The 21,118-nt window shown below is 39.9% G+C and overlaps 1 protein-coding gene across 2 annotated transcripts; it reads left to right on the plus strand.

Annotated features, from left to right (window-relative positions):
- The first annotated feature begins 11,236 nt into the window (after window positions 1-11,236).
- Window positions 11,237-16,505, plus strand: macc1 (MET transcriptional regulator MACC1). Of its 2 annotated transcripts, none has more exons than XM_048260967.1 (5): window positions 11,237-11,304; window positions 12,822-12,941; window positions 13,172-15,216; window positions 15,684-15,872; window positions 16,002-16,505. In XM_048260967.1, exons 2-5 carry the CDS (start codon window positions 12,824-12,826, stop codon window positions 16,203-16,205), a joined length of 2,556 nt encoding a protein of 851 aa, XP_048116924.1. In that variant the 5' UTR covers window positions 11,237-11,304; window positions 12,822-12,823; the 3' UTR covers window positions 16,206-16,505. The 2 variants fall into 2 exon arrangements, with proteins under 2 accessions (XP_048116924.1, XP_048116923.1); XM_048260966.1 differs by having other exon boundaries at window positions 11,251-11,388.
- The last annotated feature ends 4,613 nt before the right edge of the window (window positions 16,506-21,118 follow it).

Raw genomic sequence — 21,118 nt, forward strand, 5'->3', positions numbered from 1 at the left:
AACTTTAAACATTTACGACCAAAAAAAAACACTGCAGTGCCGCGCTCCTGTCCCTCGGGGCAAGTTCATCCAGAACCATACTGGTAGAAACACATCAAGGCTGATTGACGAACTGCCCCCTCGTGTGTTGAACATATGAAAGTGCATGGGGTTTTCAGGAGAGTTGGTTTTGATTAAGTAAATTTCAATCACGAAAAGAAGCTCAGACGTTCCCTAAAGTCCAGTTGTTTCAAAACTATAGAGCAACTTTTTAAAATAATACGCAAATTCTTTTGCATTTTATAATAGCCTATTAGCACATTCTTAAGTCACATAAAAGTCAATAAAAAAATATTTGAACTAAATTTCACTTCAATAATGGTTTTAAGAGGAAGAGAGAGTCCAGTAGAAAAGAATGATATGATATGATTTTGACAAAGAATATTTAGCAAATATTTTAATCTTGATTTCCTGTACATTTAAATTCTTTAGCAATATTCCATTCTGTGGTTTTAGAAAATGCTGTTACTAAGTAAATCTATCTACACACTTTTCACAAAACAAACAAAACACCAAAAAAGATGATCAAATAAACATTTCACCCGTAATCTGTAGCAGGCGTTTTATAGTCTTGCTTGTAAATCTGAACTGAGGAGTTTGGGGTAGGCTATCAAGCTGAACTTTTATTGTGTCAAGTTTCAGCCATCACCTTTGCATGACTGCCCTAACATGTAGCAGCTCAGCATTTTGAGTCGCAGACAAAGTCTGTTATAATTCTACAGTGGACACATGACAGGGTGTTTCATTCATCTTTTGCTGAATTTGATCAATATGTCGAATGTGTTAGGAGATTAGTTTATAATAATAAAAGTAATACTGTGATCCTGTACTGTACTATAGTATCCTACTGTGACATGATTTACGTATTATACTGTATGAAGACAAGAGTACATTCATTCATTTTGAGGAAGACTTACACTCGCACACGCACACGCACACTTGGATAATTATAATGAGATTTTTAGTTGTAAAGGCAGCCGGTGCCTAAAGTTGCTGTTCAGGTATGGTCAGGGTCAGTGACAATGACAAATATAGATAGACAGCATACAGAAAATATAAAAATCACTCACACTAAATAGTTGTTAAAAACAGACATAACCCAAATACATGCAAACGCAAATAAAACATAATTTGTTTCATTTGCCATTCTGAATGACAGCAATGATGTCAGCATTCTGGATGGTGGACAAACAGTGGGTAATGACAATGGAGGTCCGGCCTTGTTAGGCATCATCAAGTGAATGTTGAACAATCTAATTGAAAAGAGATGGGAATGTTTACATGTGCAGTGGAACAACATTCATTGAAAAAATTACTGAGCAAAGTAGTTTATCTCTTTAAAAATAGCTTAATTCGCATTGACTGTGTAAAACTAAGGTAGAGGAATTATCATAAATGCAACATATAACAATCAGAATGCCAAAGTAACAGTGCACACAATAGTGTCCAATAGTTTCCAACTAAAAGTGTTGAAAATGCCTTTCTAATAATCAGACCATTTTACTGTAAGGTTTCCATAAAGAACTACATATACATAAGAACACACATCTGAGGTAACAATACAAATTTGTCAATGCAACCTTTGGCTTTTCACCAGACAATACACTCAAACTTACTCTAAGGTCTCTCCTGCGCCGATGGGGCCTTTTCTTCAATCACATGTGAAGTGTCAAAGAAGAACCTGGCGTAATGGCCACTCTGTTTTGCATCATGGCCACATGACCACCTCAAACGTAAAATCATCTTCTGTTATGCAAACACTGTGTCGTCCATTATCCCTTACATATTTTATACTTTTCTTTGTTTAAAGGACTGCTGCTAGTTTATGTTCATGCAATGAATATCCAAACAGTATATAAGGGTACAATTTGGAATAGATTAAATAGGTCTTGTTCTTATGTGTGGTGGCCTGAAAGTAGGCCTACACCACTTCTTGTCTACGGTGGCCTGAAAAGGTCAAAACAGTTCTAGATTAAGACTGCAAATGCAGAAAGGCAGACAGTTGCATCAATTCGACAATACATGACAAATAAGTGCTTACAGCACATGCAACTATTACATTTGACAATCTGTCTGTTGCAAATTCACACAACACATGCAAATAGCCCCAACACTACGGATGCCATGACAGCCATCGACTTGTTCAGACTTTTGCTGCTTTCGAGATGTCTCTTAAATTATCGTACACTCACCCGTACAACATGTACCAATGAGTGGCTTTAGGAACGCCTTTCTCTCGAGCCACCAGGGGCATTAGCAGGAGGCTAGTCATTGTTATTGTTTTGTGCTACATGTAGCCTCTAGCTAAACGGCTGCAAAACAAATTGTTACATTGTATTACAGGCACAGTAAGACTGTGCAATGCATGAAATGGTGACCGGATTGAAGCAGCAATGTAATCTAGTGTGTAAGAGCATTGCATCAACTTTAACATGACCAACACAGTACATATGCAAAAAAAATACATGTCATCTCATCTCAACTATGGGCGCAGCCATGTTTGTTGTAAGGTCGTATGTCCACCTCGGGGTACCCTCAAGTACTCCGAGGTAAAGTGGGCGTGCCTGGCCAAAATTCCGCAAGAAAGCTGGGTAATTTACACTTTCCAACTCGGGCGGCGGATTTACGAGACATCTCGAAAGCAGCATTTTTCCACACAAGATGACACTGACCGGAGGAAGAGCAAAATGCACTGACTGCACAAACCTTTTTAATACCATTTCTTTACACGAAAGAAAGTAAAAGTCCTGCCACATATTTGCTCAAACCATTCACTAAATCAGTTGATTTAATGAGTACAACTCCTCAGCCAAATAGATCAGTTAATTAGTGAAATCACATGTGTTAAGCACCTAGGTAGAACCAATACATGGGGTGCAGATAATTTCTCTATTTGTCCATCCTCCTTCCCTCCCTCCCTCCCTCCCTCCCTTCCTCCCTTCTTTCCTTCCTTCCTCCCTTCTGTCCTAGCGCCTCCTTCTAATTAATGTTGTGAAGGAAACGAGGAAGGAATGATAGGAGGATGGAGGAATGAGGGAGAGGGAGATATGAGAAATGAGATGTCCTGCTCACGCATCACATTTAGGAGACATTAATTACTGATGATGCGGCGCATCACTAGCCTGACGAGCCATACCCACATCAAGATGTAGGGTCTGGGAACTATCCATTGGTGCTGCTCAATCCGAGAGGCGGGATAAACGGTTGTCTTTCAAATTTCCTCTGCACGCAATAGGATAGCGATACAACTCATGAGTCCCATGCATTTGAGCGGAGCTAGTTGACTAGTTGATCAAACTTTTGCCAATTAAAAAAAAGCTGAACCGTTGCCGACAACTCTATACACAATGTGATTGGCCTGATAGAAGTTTAATTTTTCCAGCTCGCAAGCCAACGGAGAGTTGCTAGACTACCCTGGATACAGGCTACTTTTAAGAATTACAGTCGGTGCTTCCCATAGCCTATGTGTCTTTTCTCCTAACACACACACAGCTTTTAACCTGCAGCTTTGTGCCACACAGCAACAAATAATAGTAGGCTGACATTTCCGAAATAAGCTACACAACTGATTCCATCTATGTAATAAGCTACGCAAACATCTGGAGAAAGTTCCTCCTACTATCCCGTTAGCTCACGCGTCATGTCTATCATTAATGCAGTGCTCACCAAAAGCATAGAAATTAACATTGACATTGACAAGACTTTCTTTGACTTGTTAGTTTTTTGAACATTTATTTTATCTAATGACATAAAATACATCATAAATTGCATCCACATATCCTTGTACTATGTGTGACTATTTTCCACTTTCTTAAAGTGACAGGCACTCAATTAGACCTACACACCACCACTGACAGTTTTGCCTGTCTGTCATCTGTGATCTCAGTAGCAATATAAGTTTCTAGACTATGACAGACTATGAATTTGTCATGACAAACATGATGAGCCAGTCACTAACTGATAAGACAGCTTGTGCCTGTGTCATCCTCACAGACACAAGGCAGAGGAATGCATTCAGAACACGGAAGTTGTGTGATCTTCTGAAATGCCAACTGTAAATGTGTGTGTTTGGGTTAGTTATGACAAATTCTTTCATCCCATTCAAGCCACAGAGTTTCTGAGAAGAACCATGCCTGTTTTACCACAGTTTTACAACCTTGCATGTTGTTCCTTGCTGAAGTGAAGTTATTACAAAGCTCTCAAGTCTCACCAATTGATTGTAAGACACATAGAATTGACTTCACACAACCTCACCTCACACACACATTTGCTCATGTTAAGGTTTTTGCTTACTCGTGTAGTTTGCATAGACTGTATAATTAAACAGGGCTCTCTCACACATTGATGGTGAGACACACACAATTGACAGACCTCACACCACACATGCCTCCTCCAATGTAATGTTATAATTTGATTATTTAAAAAAAAAACATGTTCATTGGCATAGACTGTATAAATAAGGTAGTTTGCAGTTTACACATGCACGTAACCTACAATATGTGAAGTGCTTCAAGATGCAACAATGTTCTGCATCAAAATGAGCGCACAACTTCAAATTTGTTCATGACATGGAATATTTTATTTGTCAAAGAATAACCTAACTAAATTCATTTAGGCTGAATCCCATTTCTCTGTTTTACCCCTTCCCCTTAGTTTTGCATGTTCATGTGAGAGACTAGCTAATAATGGATGGATTACCATTTTCCATGAACATGACCTAAAATAGCTCTATTATCAAATAACAAGCAGTGGACTGATTATTCAGATTTATCATTTAAAAATTCAACAGCCAAGACCAGAAAGAGAAAGAAACATGCAGTTTTATAATGCAAGGAGACGAGAGAAGGGCCTTCATAAGAGGTCAAAAAAGCTGCATGTTTTGGTTCGGTTTTGGGTCTTCCAAAGTAAGAGACAATGAAGTTGTGAGCCAGGTAGTAGATCCTTAGGTGATCCCGCACATTTGTAGATCATATATCCATCCATATTGGGGGGCTCTTCCTAATGCGTGTTAGTCTGCACCTCTTCTCTCTAACTGTTTTTCTCTGTCTCTCCCTTTCCCTCTCTCTCTCTCTCTCTCACACACACACACACACACACACACACACACAGTCTCCCTTTCCCTCTCTCTCTCTCTCACACACACACACACACACACACACACACACACTGTAGTGGACTGCTTGACCTTTCCTGTCAGCAGCGCTACCTGAATATTTATTCCCACCGCTGACCACCACACATACACACACACACACACACACACACACAAAGAATGCATTTTACCCCCACCAAAAATTTCTTGAGATCGCTATCTTGAAGGATTAGTATTGGTATGGTGTTACAACATTAAATGTCCCATCAACAACTGCATTTTCAGCATAACTGAATATTGGGGGGCAATTTCATGCTGCATTGGTACATGCGTTTTGTGGCTTTTTCTTTATCTACTTATATGGACTTAAATATACATGTTTTTGTCATCCACAAAATATATTTTTTTATCTGAATAAGGTGACACAAATCAACCTAAACAAAAATAGAAGAATATGACAATTATTCTATTACCAATCAGGGGTTGAAGTGGGGTTCTGCAGTTCCGCCACCTCAGATAAATGAATAATAAATATATTCTTTCATACCAACAATATAGCGCGATGATATTGTTCAAATAAATAGTGAGTTAATTTTTCATGTAGCACATTAGCACATATGCATAACCCCCTCCATGCCACAGCCGAACTGTGGCCACACTTATACATTTTCTTAAATAGTTAAATATATAGATATATAGACTTTACTTTACTTTACTTCTGCATTGTTGCACTGTTGCACTGTTGGACTTACTCATTTGCACTATCACCATGACCACTATCACCATTGCACTACCACCATGACACTCATTCACATAGAGCACCTTACCATACCTTACTATGCACAGAGAATCACAGGCTCAGCCCCTGCCTCAGTCATTGCAAGCGCCTCTGATTGATTAATCACCACTATGTGGATACTGTTTTTAGTGTTAGTTAGTATAATTTGTAGTTTAGTATATTTAGCATATTCTTTATCTTTTTAACTTTTTATGCTCGCTTTGACATGAAAAACACAGACTATATTGGACTAGCTGCAGCATGTGAAGCAAATGAGGATGCACCTTTCTGTGTCTCTGAGGTCGATGTGAGCAATGCCTTTAGGAGGGTAAATTGTAGAAAAGCTACTGGACCGATGGAATTTCTAACAGGGTTTTGAAATCCTCGCTGCTCAGTTAGCTCCTGTGTTCACTTATATCTTTAACACATCATTGGCTCAAGAGACAGTTCCTACTTGCCTCAAGCAGTCTGTTATTGTTCCAGTACCGAAAAAAAAAGTCCATCATGTCTGAATGACTACCGCCCAGTAGCCCTGGCGTCTACAGTGATGAAGTGTTTTGAGAAGCTTGTGAAAAACATTATCTGCTCATCCCTCCCTGCCTCCTTCGACCCCCTCCAATTTGCTTACAGAGCCAATAGGTCTACAGTGGATGCCATCTCAAACCTCATGCACACCACCTTAACTCACCTGGAGGAGGGGAATGGGAATTATGTGAGGATGCTGTTCATTGACTTTAGTTCAGCATTCAACACGAAAGTACCTCTCACCTTGGTCACAAAGATGAAGGCCTTAGGACTGAACACCACCCTGTGTCACTGGATATTTGACTTCCTCACCAACCGTTCACAAGTGGTTAGAGTGGGGGGTCTGACATCTGACTCATTAACCATCAGCACTGGTGCTCCCCAAGGCTGTGTTTTGAGTCCACTGCTGTACAACATCTACACACATGACTGCAAAGCCAACAGTAGTCATACCTCCATCATCAAGTTTGCAGATGACACAGTGATCTTGGGCCTGATTAGTAACAACAATGAACAGTTCTACTTGGATCAGGTTGATGAGGTGGCACAGTGGTGTCAATCTAACATCTTGACACTGAATATCAATAAAACCAAGGAAATGGTAGTGGATTACAGAAGGCAGCAGCAGAACTACAGTTACACCCCACTAATGATCAGCGGGCAACCTGTAGAGAGAGTCACAAGTTTTAAATACCTTGGTGTCCACATTACTGAAGACTTAACATGGACTGTTAACACTCAATATGTTCTGAAGAAGTCCAGACAACGACTCTACTTCCTTCGTCAGCTAAGGAAATTCAAAGTTTCTACATCCATCATGAAGGCCTTCTACACTTCAGCGGTTGAGAGTGTTCTAACTGGTAGCATCATCACCTGGTATGGGAACTCCACAGTTAGAGATTGTAGTACTCTGCAGAGAGTAGTGCGCTCAGCTGAACGTACTATAAGAACTCAACTCCCTGCTCTACAAGATATCTATTCCAGAAAAGTACTCCTAAGAGCCCAAAAGATTCTGAAGGACTCTTTGTCATCCTAACAATGGATTATTCCTACCGCTGAAATCAAGAAGACGCCTATGTAGTCACAAAGCCAGAACTGAGAGACTCAGGAGAAGTTTTTATCCCCAGGCCATCCGAACTCTGAACTCACACTATACTGACTTTGCACACATTCACTCCTCAGCACTCTCAAACATTTCCCAACTCTGAACTCACACTATACTGACTTTGCACTCATTCACTCCTCAGCACTCATGACCCCCCCCCCCACACACACACACACCTACAAGACTTTTAGCACCTTTTATTTATTTTCTTATTTCATCACACGTCAAAACACACACACACACACACACACACACACACACACACACACACACACACACACACACACACACACACACACATATCTGACTTTCTCCAACTTTTGCACACTTTTTATTTATTATTTTTGATTTCTCCTCCATCTACCCATGTCCTTGATTGCCTAGCCTTTCTAGCAGTTGGGTTAGCCCCTTGAGCCGTGGATCTGACCAAGGTTTCTTCCTTGGTAAGGGAGTTTTTCCTTGCCCCTGTTGCTCTTGGGTGCTCATTGTTGGTGCCCCCACCCAATCCCAATCCTCCCCCACCTTTTTTATGCAGCCCTTGCCACTTAATCTACTAAACCCCTCTTCTACTGTACTTTTTTAACCCCCCCCCCCTCCATTAATGCACAAATAGGCTGACACCAGACATAATTTCACTGCATTTCTTACTTCCAGTAACTATATGCATGTGACAATAAACTTCCTTGTATCCTTGTATCCTTGTATCTTCTACTGTCCTTATTGCTTAGTTGTGTTTTTATACTATATAGACTTTAATTACTCTTTCTGCTGTTAAGGAATGTGTTTGTGTTGTATGTATATGCTGCTGAGACCTTGAATTTCCCCTGGGGATCAATAAAGTATCTATCTATCTATCTATCTATCTATCTATCTATCTATCTATCTATCTATCTATCTATCTATCTATCTAGGTGACCAAGAAGCTAGCAATTCTTGTCCAAAAAGTATTGCTACACCACGATACTCACAATATGTCGTCCAACGGTGAGTCATTTTTCCCCGTTGCACCGACACTGGATTTTAGGGTTCCCCCACCTGCCAAATCCCACTTTAACCAGTGTTAACAATGCATATGTCATCATTACATTATTTTAAACATTTTATTAAATTAGCTGATATCTTATTGTCTCTACCCTAGATAAGCCTGCAGAGGGCACTCCATACCTAAATGAAGCATGCTGTAGCAGCTCACATAATCATATCCTCCCCTGCAGCCACCTTCAATATGCAGATACTGTTTTGAGTGAGTTAACTCTGGAATTATACAGACTCATTTTGTGTCCTCGTGTGACTGGCACCCATCATGCGTGCGACGGTGGTCACTGACCATACCTGCGCTGGTGTTGACTACCCTTCACCATGCCTTAGTTATGCTGCTATAGCATAGTGCCATCATGGACTTTTCATGTGTTACGCCGTACAACTCCTCCTCTCCCCTCTCTCCCCTTCCCTCTCTCTCAACTCTCACTCTGTCTGTTCTCACTATGGTGTAACACTATATAGTGATATAGTTATTAATATTACCATTTGAGGGGCAGCCGTGGCCTACTGGTTAGCACTTCGGATTTGTAACCGGAGGGTTGCCGGTTCGAACCCCGACCAGTAGGCACGGCTGAAGTGCCCTTGAGCGAGGCACCTAACCCCTCACTGCTCCCCGAGCGCCGCTGTTGTTGCAGGCAGCTCACTGCGCCGGGATTAGTGTGGGCATCACCTCACTGAGTGTGTTTCACTAATTCACGGATTGGGAGAAATGCAGAGACCAAATTTATATACTACTATACTTTTTGATTTATAATAATACTAACCCACTCTATGTTTCTTTCTCTCTTCCCTCTTACCTCACTTGTGAGGTAAACCATTACTAGTCATCAGCCATCCTTGTGGCCCTCATCTCACTTATCTCAACTGAAGTCCCATCCCTACGACTGCCCTATCATCGCCTATTGCTGTCCTCCTGCCCGGATTCCTGGCCCGCGCAGCCTAGAGACAACACCTAATCCCCCTGGACATTTAATTTCCTACACTGGATTATTTGAACTTTCTGACACTAAATAGGATTCATGCATTACCATACTGGATATGTAACCATCCCACCTCTTTGTAACATACACCTCAGGTGGCTTTAAACAGCATGTTCTATTCTCTACACTTAACTAACTTATTCATTTATCATGTAAACAGACCTTACTGTTCTGTACTACCTAGGCAGATGGGCCAGGCCCTTGAGTCGAGGATCTGCTCGAGGTTTCTTCCTACATGTATCTCCAATTCTATGGAGTTTGTCCTCGCCCCTGTTACTCATTGGCTCTCTCTGATTGTTTAACACTCTGTAAAGCACCATGAGACATGTGCAATGTTTTGGCGCTCTATGTAATATTAAATTTAAATTTAAATTTTGATGTGCTGTATATTGACAATTGAAATAGTTACAGGAGAAATGTGTGTCCATCCTTTCCCATGTAAGATGGATATGACCCATAATCTCCTCAGCAGGGCTTAGCGCATTCCACAGAGTTGGCTTCTTTCACTGCTCAAGGCACAACTCTCTCAAACAAATATGTCAAAGACTCTCAACTCTGGCCTAAATTTAAAGCTGGTTTCATATAAAGGCCACAATAGTTCTGTCAATAATTACTTTGGTTGTAATACTGTTTGTGAGTCATTGCATGTGTGTATGCATGAGTGTGTTTATGCATGCATGTGTTGGGCTGTAGTCATGAGCGATTCCCAGACGTCCCAATCATCTTATGGGTAAAGGCTACTTTATGAAAACTCTTGAGGATTTATTTTCACAAACAATGAGAAATTACTGGTCATTTTGAGGATCAGTAGCAGGCCCATAGCCTGGTCCTACCAGACTCTCGTACATTTCATAATGTACAGAGAGTCTGGCCACTTTCCATAAGCGTTAATTTCCTTGAAGGTGAGAACTCTGTTGAAGTTTAAAAATATTGGATCTGCCCAGAGCCATTCTGGACCTGCCATAACCTATTGTGTATTTATTATGCATTTATTATGATGCTGATATATGTGCTTGTTAATGAAAATGTCAGGAATCATATCATTCATTTTGAAAGAAGTGAAGTTATTTACATATTGAAATAATAGTGCCTTTATGAACGTCTTTGTGAATTTGGAGCTATTATCGCAGATGAAAGAAAAACATGAAAATGAAACGAACAATCCAGAAAAAAGAAATAAAACTGCCTAAAAAGTCAAATAAAATAATCTAGAAGAATAAAATAGCCTTTTCCTAAGCCTTTGGTTAAGTTTACCCTTAATTTAATACCACTAGCCTACTTTTTGTCTATGTTGTGGTTAGCTTTTCATATTCCTTTTGTCCACCACAGTGGACATGATATAAAATTATTATTTTTTATTATCCAAAATAGATATGAAATCACAACAAAAAAGAAATTGGAGGACTTTTTTTCTTGGTTCTCAGGAGGATATATAGACATATAACATGTGATCATCAAATCATTTTTATGGAGGCTACAACATACACCTGTCAAAGAAGACTGATTCACCATGTTTTTTGTTCACCGAAACTACCTGTCGAGGTTTCAGGTGTTGCAACTCTCTCTAAGTAAATACCTTCTAGAGTTATGGGTATTGACGTTTCGGTGAAGGAGGGGGCTAGAGGTAGCAAATACAATTGGCCTGCACTGTTGAACTACCAAACCCACAATGCCTGGCTGAGCTGTGTGAACGAAGGCAGTCTCGACTCGTGAAGTGTACCGTTTGACACTCCCTAATCATAACGTGAGTGCGAATCATCAGGATATCTTTTTTTAACTATGTCCCCAAAAAATCTGGTTTGGAAACATTTCTAATTTGCGCCTTGAGGTAAGTGGCAAAGCCATATCAGTCGTAGACTGTCAAATACCGGGAAATATTCTGGACTCATTGGCAGCCAGTAGGCTTTATGTAGACTAGGTCGCTGAAACTTTTGTAGAGCTTGAAAAGTTTCCTCTAATTTTGTATGAATGTTTAAAACGAGACTGTTTGAAATTTCTGTGTCTGGTAGGACTAATTCTTTAAAGTTATTGTCGATGGGGTTCGTTTATGAAGCCTGGGCTATTTGCTTCAGTTTCTTAGGAATTATGGTTATGAAAGCACTTTAAAATAAGTATATTCATTTAATTTAATTGTTTTAAACTACCAGGAAAGTGTAAACTACTCTTGTTTAGCGTAGGCATTACACTGTGTCTTTCATTTCCTATATGAACAGGTGCTCAGACTTGATACAGTTGTTGCGTATGAAAGGAGATTTGAATAGTAGGCTAGGCTATCGCTCAGCAGTAACATTTAGGAGGGGTGGCCTTCACAGACACTTGTTGAATGCTATACCAGACTAACCTGTTTGGTGTAGGAAAAACAGTGGTGATCGCTTTGTTACAAGCTAACGCACTAGTCTAGTCCCAGCCATATCTCATAACATTTTAGTTGTTGGTCTTTTCCATGTCAAACATTAGGTCTCTGCATGGAGTGCTTTACAAGTAGGCCTACGCTCACCTAGTCACATTTAGTAGGCTAGTGTCTTGCTGGATTTGAATTCAGTGAAGGTACATTTTACTGGCTGTTGGAAATGCCTTGCAATAATGTTGTTTGAGTGACTTGATTTTATATAGGCTAGGCCTATATAAAAACGTGATTCCAATGGGAAATGAATCCTGTATTGATAATGATATAACCAATGTTTGTAAAGTAAGTGTTAAAAAAACAACTTATCCCTGATTTGGCCTTACATTCATTCATTGATTGTCAAGTCAGATTTATTTATATAATGCATTTTATATGCACAGAGAGCAACCTACTATTGTGTTTATAGTTTCATTAGGTGAACAGGTGATGTGCAATAATGTGAAAAATGAGATTTATAGGGAAGTAAAGCTGCAATAACCTTTCTAAACCTTTCTTTCAAACCATTATTTCTTCCTCTTCCCTTCATATTTTGTCTATTAGATTGCATCTAAATTCATTTGTTAAAGTGTTTTAGTATGGTCAGTAGCTTACATTATATTAACACTTCTATTTCAATATTAAAATCTGAGGACAATGAAATATCGTATGATATCAATTTGTCATTGTTCAAGAAGACTTTTAGTTTTCTCACACACATTAAAGGTAGTATCACAAAGTGAAGTATATAGACAGATAGCTTACATTGTAAAGCCTACTTTCTTTTTTAGTTTACCACAGTGTAAGACTGGCACAGGTTTGCAGCATGGTACATTGAACTGTATGTGATAACAAATCATAACACCTGTCTGTTCCAGCTATGGCGACTGCAAGAGCAAAGTCATTCCGTCGGACAGGGAGTCTGATGCGAAGTAAATCAGAGGGAACCTTGATAGATCTGGATGACAGTGTTACCATAAACAACAACAACCTCTATGGTAATCTTGAGTTTGTTTTATTTCCCCAACTTATTCAGACCATGTTCATTTGAGTCCCTAACACTCTAGTTCATGTTTACCCTATTTTGTCATTTACAATGTTATTCATTTAATATTTATCACTATGCAAACATTGCTTCTCATTAATGAACAGAAGTAGTAGTTCAAATCATTTTGCAAACCTTAGCATTGATTGACATTTACAGTAGGTGACATTTTATTTTTCCTAGGTAGTGACGTTTCCAATCAGATGACTGAACATTACGAATGGCCCATCCTGCAGCCAGAAGTCCAACACACAAAGCAACAAACAACCAATCCCTTCTGGAATAAACTCTCAGACTCAAACCCATTCTTAGACGACATTGTTCTCTCCAAGAATGATGTCTCCATTCTGAGAGAGGACCCCTCAGCTATTGTTGTCGGAGACAATGAGGATTCCATCAGTACATCTTCAGATGAAAATAATTTTGGTCATCTTTTACATCCCATACAGAAGTCTTTCCGCCAATCTGCGAGGTGGCGGAGTGCTTCAGACATTCTTGATGGCTTGGAGAAGAAGAAGCAACCTAAGAAAGAGGGAAAACTTGGTTCTTCAGGCCCATTTCTCAACCCTGACTTTGAATGGCTTAAAAATGACCGTGAGGCTTATAAGATGGCCTGGCTGAGTCACAGACAGCTTACACGATCCTGCTTGGACCTCGGAATGATGAGTCAAAGCCCAGGCTGGGCACAGACTCAGGCTGCAGACACACACGTCATGTGTAAAATTGGTCATAGTGGAGGTTCTGTACAGCTGCCAGACTCTGACGTCAGTGTGCACATACCACAGGGTCATGTAGGGCCTGAGGAAGTTCAAGAAATTGCTCTTAAAGCCAATCTGGATCCACCCAAAGGCCTTAATAACAACTACATGGCCACTGTGTCTCCTCTTGTGGAGATTAGTCTTAGTAACCTCAATGTAAAGGAGGGCATCTCATTTGAGATGAAGGTGGCAGCGGAGGTGAAGGAAGATCCACTAAGCCAAGTGATGACTACATTTGTGGGCCTTATTGCCTCCAAGAAAGAAGGGCCCTATCAGAAGGTCAGTGACTGTTATTTCAATGAGAATATGTTACAGATGAAGCTGCAAGAATTGAAGCCACATCTTTACATCATTGCAGCTGCGGAGGCCTCTGTGGTCCAGCCTCCGGCTACTTCGGTTTGGGACTACCTGAATCGTCTGGTCACAGTCGCAGTTTATGGACCCAAGCACATCCATCCATCCATCAAAGTAGTCATGGTAATCTCCTGTCACAACAAAGTTCCACCAAGACTTCCCTATTCAGACATGAAGAGGAGCAGTAGAAACTTGCCTCCTCTTGTTCTGCATTTGTGGGGGGGGAAAGAATTCAGTCCAGATGGGTTAAAAGACTTGCATATTAAAACCAGTGTGGCTGAGTCAAAGTTTGCCGTGAAAGCCATGGATCAAATCAAGGAAATAACACAACATCAACTTAGACAAGGACGAGTTATCCATTTGCCTCTAGAACTTTCGAAATCTGACAATGGTGAACTAGAACCTTTCATCCTCAATATCCAGGTGAAGAGCTCAGAAGGTGAAACTGTGATGGGCTTCACTGTGAACTCTCCTCCAGCTCTTCCTCTAAAGACTGAAAAGCAATCCAAAAGAAGAGTGGACAAACATCATGAAATGACCCGTTCAGTACCTATCCCAGAAGAAGAAATTCCAGAATCCCCAAAATTTCAGCACCGGCCAGTGAATCTGCAGTGGTATGGTGTGGCACTGAAATCAGTGTTGCGACAGCCAAGGGTAGAATATCTCCTGGAGTATTTTAAAGGTGACACTGTAGCTCTCCTTTCAAAAGAGAGAGTAAGGTCTGTTGGCCAATCCAAAGTAAAAGAATGGTACATAGTTTTTTTGCGTGGCAGAATCGGACTGGTGCACTGCAAAAACTTGAAGCTCATCACCAGAGACCAAGTAATTGACTTCACCGGGATCAAGATGACCACACAGAACTTGCTGGATAACATGACACTTCCATTTAAGAAGCTGACATACATGTACTCTGCTATTCAGACTCTGGTCACTGAGCAAATAACAAGCTGGAAACATTTTGCTGAAGCTCTGGGCTACTCAGAAGAGACTTTAGAGACAATAGTACGAAGGCATGCTGAGACCGATGCTGAGAAAGTAGCCTGTGTGCTAGAAAAGCTGAAAGAGGATTGTCACACAGATAAACATCGACTAAAATTTCAACATGAACTGATGAATGTAAGTATAAGGTTGCGTTCCTGGTTTATTGTCGGAGATGCCCACACCTAAGTCTTAAAGGTACACTATGCAAGATTTTCACCTTTACTAAGCCAATTTGATTGATTGACAGCATAGACGTAGCGAGTCGCTACCGAGAAAACCAGCCATGCAACATCAAGAATGGTGGCCTGACAAGTCTCGTGAGAATCGTGAAACATTACCTTGTCAGTAGATATAGCTCTTTTGAGATAGTTTTTGCCTGTTGTTAATCCTTCACCTCATTGTATACAGGAGGGATAAATCACGAGAAGTTTGCTATTTACAACCGCAGAGTAAAATATAAATATATCGCAACTCTAGAGGGAGCTTTAAAGTCGCCAAATATATCTAAACTTGCATAGTGTACCTTTCACTCACCTGTGAATGGAGTTGTTCGTTGTAAATTGAAATAAAATAAGTAGATTTGGGAAATGATGTCTTTTCAGGGGTTGTTAAAGATGGATGCCCAGGGTTTGGTGGCAAGCCTCATCCAGAACACAGTGATTTTGTCTACTGCTGTGGAACTGGGAGTGCGATGGAGAGAACTTGCAGAGCGGCTTGGACGACTCTCTGGTGCCCAGATTGCTGCCTATGAGACACCACACAGAGGCAAAGACGGGGAGGTCAGTGCTCAGGTGAGTCCAAACAACTCATTGAAGCATTTCCTGGAATGTATCAATTTTTAGATAGACAAAGTAGGCCTAGAAGCGGTTTGTCTTTTATAACAAAAATGTACTCCTAAATCAATCTTCTGTGTGTTTTAGTCAATGTGGAAACCTGCGTATGACTTCCTACACCTGTGGAGCCTGCGATATGGGGAGGGCTACAGAGACATGATCCAAGACCTCCATTTAGCTTTGGACAAGATGAAGAGTCCAGTGACCAAGCAGTGGAGACATATCACTGGTGCCCTCATCACTGTCAACTGTATGGATATTTTGAGGGCCTACGCCTTCAAAAAGCTGTAGTGGGACTGAAGTAGAAATTGTGGGAAGAAAATGGGTTTCAGTATTTGTCATAGCAGAGTTGAGCAAATTCATCAGCTTGCCTACATTTGCTCCACCAACATCTATGTTGTATAGAGTAAAACTTGTTGGGAAATTCATATCTGAATTGCATAACTATACTACTTTTCAGGAGATTTCAATAGCCATCATGGCATTCTATATTCTGTTCCAGTTGTTTGGCTTAAAACTGCATTACACTGCCACATCTGTTACCATTTTTTAAGAATTTATTTTAACATGCTAATATATTTTACTGATATATATATATATATATATATATATATATATATATATATATATATATATATATATATATATATATATATATATAAATATAACAAGTCCTTAACTTTGTATGTAGATGTTTTTGTAGCATTTTGTAAGATGTTATTTCATTGTTAATCTTTTTTGTCTTTGTGTAGTATATTATTGAACATTCACCTGCATTTCCTTTTGAAAAAAACATGTTACATTATTTTATGAAAGAGGATATTTTGCTTTCAGTTACAGTGTGATTTATTATATGCATTTTGGTTACCAGTGGAATTTAATGTTACTGTTATCATCTAGATGTAACTTTATGCAAAATGCAAAAGAGCACAATAAATACCATTAATACTACAAAGACGGTTCTCATCAGTTATGTCAGGTGAATATCTGTTTATTTATTTTCTCTACTGCAATTTTATATTTTCATCACTAAGATAAAAATACTTTAGTTCTAGGGATGTTTAACTTGAATACTATTTGAATACTTTAATTCAAATGGTGTTTAACCTTAACTCAGTGAGTCATTAGCTAGCACATAGTCTTCATTGAGTTTTATTTTTTAAAATGAAAAGAGGGTTAGTTACCTGTACATGGTAACTGCTGAAAATTTGAATAAGCAGCTCATGAATCTAATCACCACATTTACTGTTGCAAAGCCTACTATCTTTGTTTAACAAAATGGAAGCATGTGCAGCACTCTGAGGCCACACGGCTGTCATGTCCTTTCAGTCACATTTGCTGTTTGGACAGCAAGCGAGCTTGCAGTGACCTTAATCGTGACCTTAATAGTGAATGTTCCCGGTTCACATTTGCAGAGCCCATGTTACATTGGTAATGATTATCCCTTCTCATTTGTGTCAATTTGTCCCTACTCCAGAATATCCCAAAAGGCTATGGTCATGCTCACAGAGTGATTTTTAAACAAGCCTATTGGACTATTTACACTACACATATATAACAGACACTGCGCGTCCGGTTCGCCCTGTCGGGACTTATTTTCCTGACAATGACTGGCGTTTTATACATTGTCCCTTACTTATTGTGTTTCAGTTCTTTACACAACATATACCAGCCTAAACTGCCATTTTATTCAGTCAAATTCACATAAGAACTACATCATTGCTTTATTAACTTGTTTTGTTTATTTGTCTTTTTTATTTTATATTGCAACTGGCCCATCCAGCAATTAAATAGAATTTGGGAGGGAACACAATTACACAGATGATATTCAGTTATAATATCTTTCGATTCATTTAAACAGAGCCAGTGAAAAGCGAGATCAACCAGGCTTTGTCACTTGCATTAATGTGACTGATGGTTTAAATAGTCAAATTAATTGTGTGGTCTACTTTAATTTTCCTTAAGGTCAAAGGTTGTTGAGGTCAGAGTTTTTATGACCTGCAAAGCTGGCATGCTTTAGAGCAGTATGTATATACCCAAAATTAAATGTATTAAAAAAAGCGAGCCAAAGTGAGTGAAGCCAATGTGAAAAAGTCTAACGTAAATAAATTCTTAAATTATGTTTGCTATCCAATATATAAAAACAAATTTATTAACATATCTGCATATTTTAAAAGGGAAATAGTGAGTAATATGATTAAAAATCTGCAGGTACTTCATGTCAGGCAAAATGTAAAAATAAATAAATAAACAAGGAACAATTATTGGTAGTATTGTGGAGGTTAGATGGTTCTATGATTGCATGAGGCTACAACTTACCATGCACACAAATATTTTATAACAAAAATTTCAAAGGGAAAGACTGCACCAAAACTATTGTACACCGTGTATCAGTGAGGGAGAAATCACCTCCAGGCAATCTGAGAATAATTGTAATATTCTGCCTCAGCACTCTGCACATCTCATAATAACAAGTGAAACAAGAGAAGAGCAATAGGGCTTAGCCAAACTCTACCCTCTGGGAGTTGTGGGTTGTTATGTGCCATCACTGAATTTGTTTAATTGACATAATTCTGGGTCTTATATTAGTGGATTATAATTCCTTCAAAAGTAAAAAAACACAACTTTTCTAATCATTAGTTAAGGCATGCATCTTTCCACAAAACAGGAATCCGTTTGGTCCTTTCAGCCATCAAATCAATTAGGGGCATTTACAGTGATGGAAGAGAAGACAATAAACTCCTGTTTTATGCTGCAAATGGGACCTGGTCACTGTGAATGAGAGACAGAGCGCATGTCCATAGTCAGAGCGCATGTCCATAAACGAGCAGCCTTGGGGCTGAGACAAGGGTTTTCTGACCCTTGGATCTTAGTTTTGAAATCTGCAAAATACATCAGGAGTATTGGATGTGCCAAGGAGGTGCCATGAAAATTGCCAAACTGGCCCATGAAATCTCTAATCTATAGTATAACTCAAATCCCAAATTTATTCAGCCAAATGATACATTCACTGATGTTTTATATAATAATAATAATATTCACAGTAATAGTCACAGGAACATCAAGCTGCTTGAAGATGGTCTGATAACATTTACATTTAGCTGACACTTTTATCCAAAGCAACTTATAGAAAGGGAACAGTCAAGGTACAGTGCGATAAGGTCATGTTAGTGCAGCAATAACTGCTAGTCAAGTGGTATAGTGCATACGGAAAGTATTCACAGCGCTTCACTTTTTCCACATTTTGTTATGTTTCAGACTCATCTTAAAATGGATTCAATTCATTTTTTCTACACACAATACTCCAACACTCCACAGAAAAAAACAAGTGTTTGGATTGTTTTGTAAATTTATAAAAAATAAAAGACACTTTGTTATGACGCTTGTAATTGAGCTCTGGTGCATCCTACTTCTATCAATGGTCCTTGAGATGCTTCTACAACTTGATTGGAGTCCACCTGTGCCTAAATTAATTCCCTTGACATTATTAGGAAAGGCACACATCTCTTTATATAAGGTCTCACAGTTGATGATGTATGTCACGAGGTCGAGAGAATTGTCCGTAGACCTGCGAGACAGGGTTGTGTGAAGACATAGATCTGGGGAAGGATACAAGAACATTTCTGCAGCATTGAAAGTGCACAGTAGCCTCCATCATTCTCAAATGTAAAAGTAACAGTCTTCCTAGATCTGGCTGCTCAGCCAAACTGAGTAGTCTAATCCGGGACGAAGGGCCTTGGTCAGACCAATGGTCACTATGAATGAGATGCAGAGTTCCTTTGAGAGGATGCGAGAAGCTTAAATAGTCTAGGTCAATTTTTAAAAGAAATTAACCCTGAAGGCAAATCATGTTAATTTTTGGCATACAACAATTTTAGAGGTTTTGAAGGGTGCTGAATTCAAATCTTCTGTATGCCAGGCTCAAAAAATGTCCCATAATGCCTCAAAATGGAGAAATCCAATATGGCCGCCGCCGCCAGGTCAAAATTTAATTAATCACGTAGCTTTTGGACTGTACAAGGTAAAAACCTGAATGTAATGTGCTTTTATAGGTTTTCACATATAGGGAATTCAATGTCATGCTCAGATTTAAGATCAAGACTAGAGAAAATGCTTGAAATTAATGTACATGGTTAAAATTGTTGTCTCGGATAATGAATAATTCATGAAAAAAGATTTTACTTGAAACATGTTTAGAAACAAAGTTGATTACCATATTTTATTAATATAGTAATTAATCAATTCTATTCTATTCAATTATTTGAACTTCTGGGTATGAAGAGGTAGGCTACACACTTTGGGTATCCTAATCATCCTCATCCTCCTCCTCTCCTCCCAGCAGTGTTCTGACAGTTGCGGCTGCAGCTGCATGACTCCATGCATAACATGCCACTTTTCCTGCAACTGCAGCACAGGCTTAGACATCCCTTGAGGATGTGATCTCCTTACAAGCTTTTGGAATTGGTGAGAGATCGTAGCTGTGGCACTAACTGATCATCCACATTTGGATGGCCATGATAAGTGTGTGTTGTGTTTGGGCCACCAACGTGCTTTCTTGGCAAGGGACGCCCCCCAGACGTGCATTAATTGTTTTATTATGCCTACACACACAAGGGAAGCCCGTTGTCGTTTTTTCTCTGGTAAACGTGCGGGTTCTCCTGTTTCCGAGGGGCCAACAAGAAAGATGGCAAGAGTAGCCAGGGGAATTGGGGAGTCCTCAGCAGCCTCACTGTTTTCTCTTAGAACAAGGCCTGCAGTTCCCCAACCTGCTCCTTCTACCAGTCCGTGTGAGCTGGAGGAGGAAGATGAGGAGGCCGTTGTGGACATTGAGACTGTTCTCTTGTCTGAGGGAGAGGAGCTACCTTGTGCACAGCCCTGTGCAGCCAGCCCCGTGGGAGGCGAGCTGGCCCGTGTGTTTGAGGAGGTCGTTGGCAGGGCATCCAGGGCTTTTGATATTCTCCTTCCAGAGAAGCCCCTTGCCTCTGCGTCTAGGTTCCACAGAGACATGACTGAGCGCCCAGTGGCAGCACTCATTCCCCTCCTATCCCCTCCTACCAGACTTTAGTGACTTGGTCTGTTGCCAGATTTCCTCCCCAACTACTTTTCGTAGGTGGTCTGGCCAGACTAAGGTGCTTTCCAACATGTACGGCGAAGGGTTGATTGGTTGTGGCTCGCTCCTCCCAGTGGATCCAGCTTTGGAGCCC

The sequence above is a fragment of the Alosa alosa genome, chromosome 13 (assembly GCF_017589495.1).
Source record: "Alosa alosa isolate M-15738 ecotype Scorff River chromosome 13, AALO_Geno_1.1, whole genome shotgun sequence".
NCBI classification, from domain to species: Eukaryota; Metazoa; Chordata; class Actinopteri; order Clupeiformes; family Clupeidae; genus Alosa; species Alosa alosa.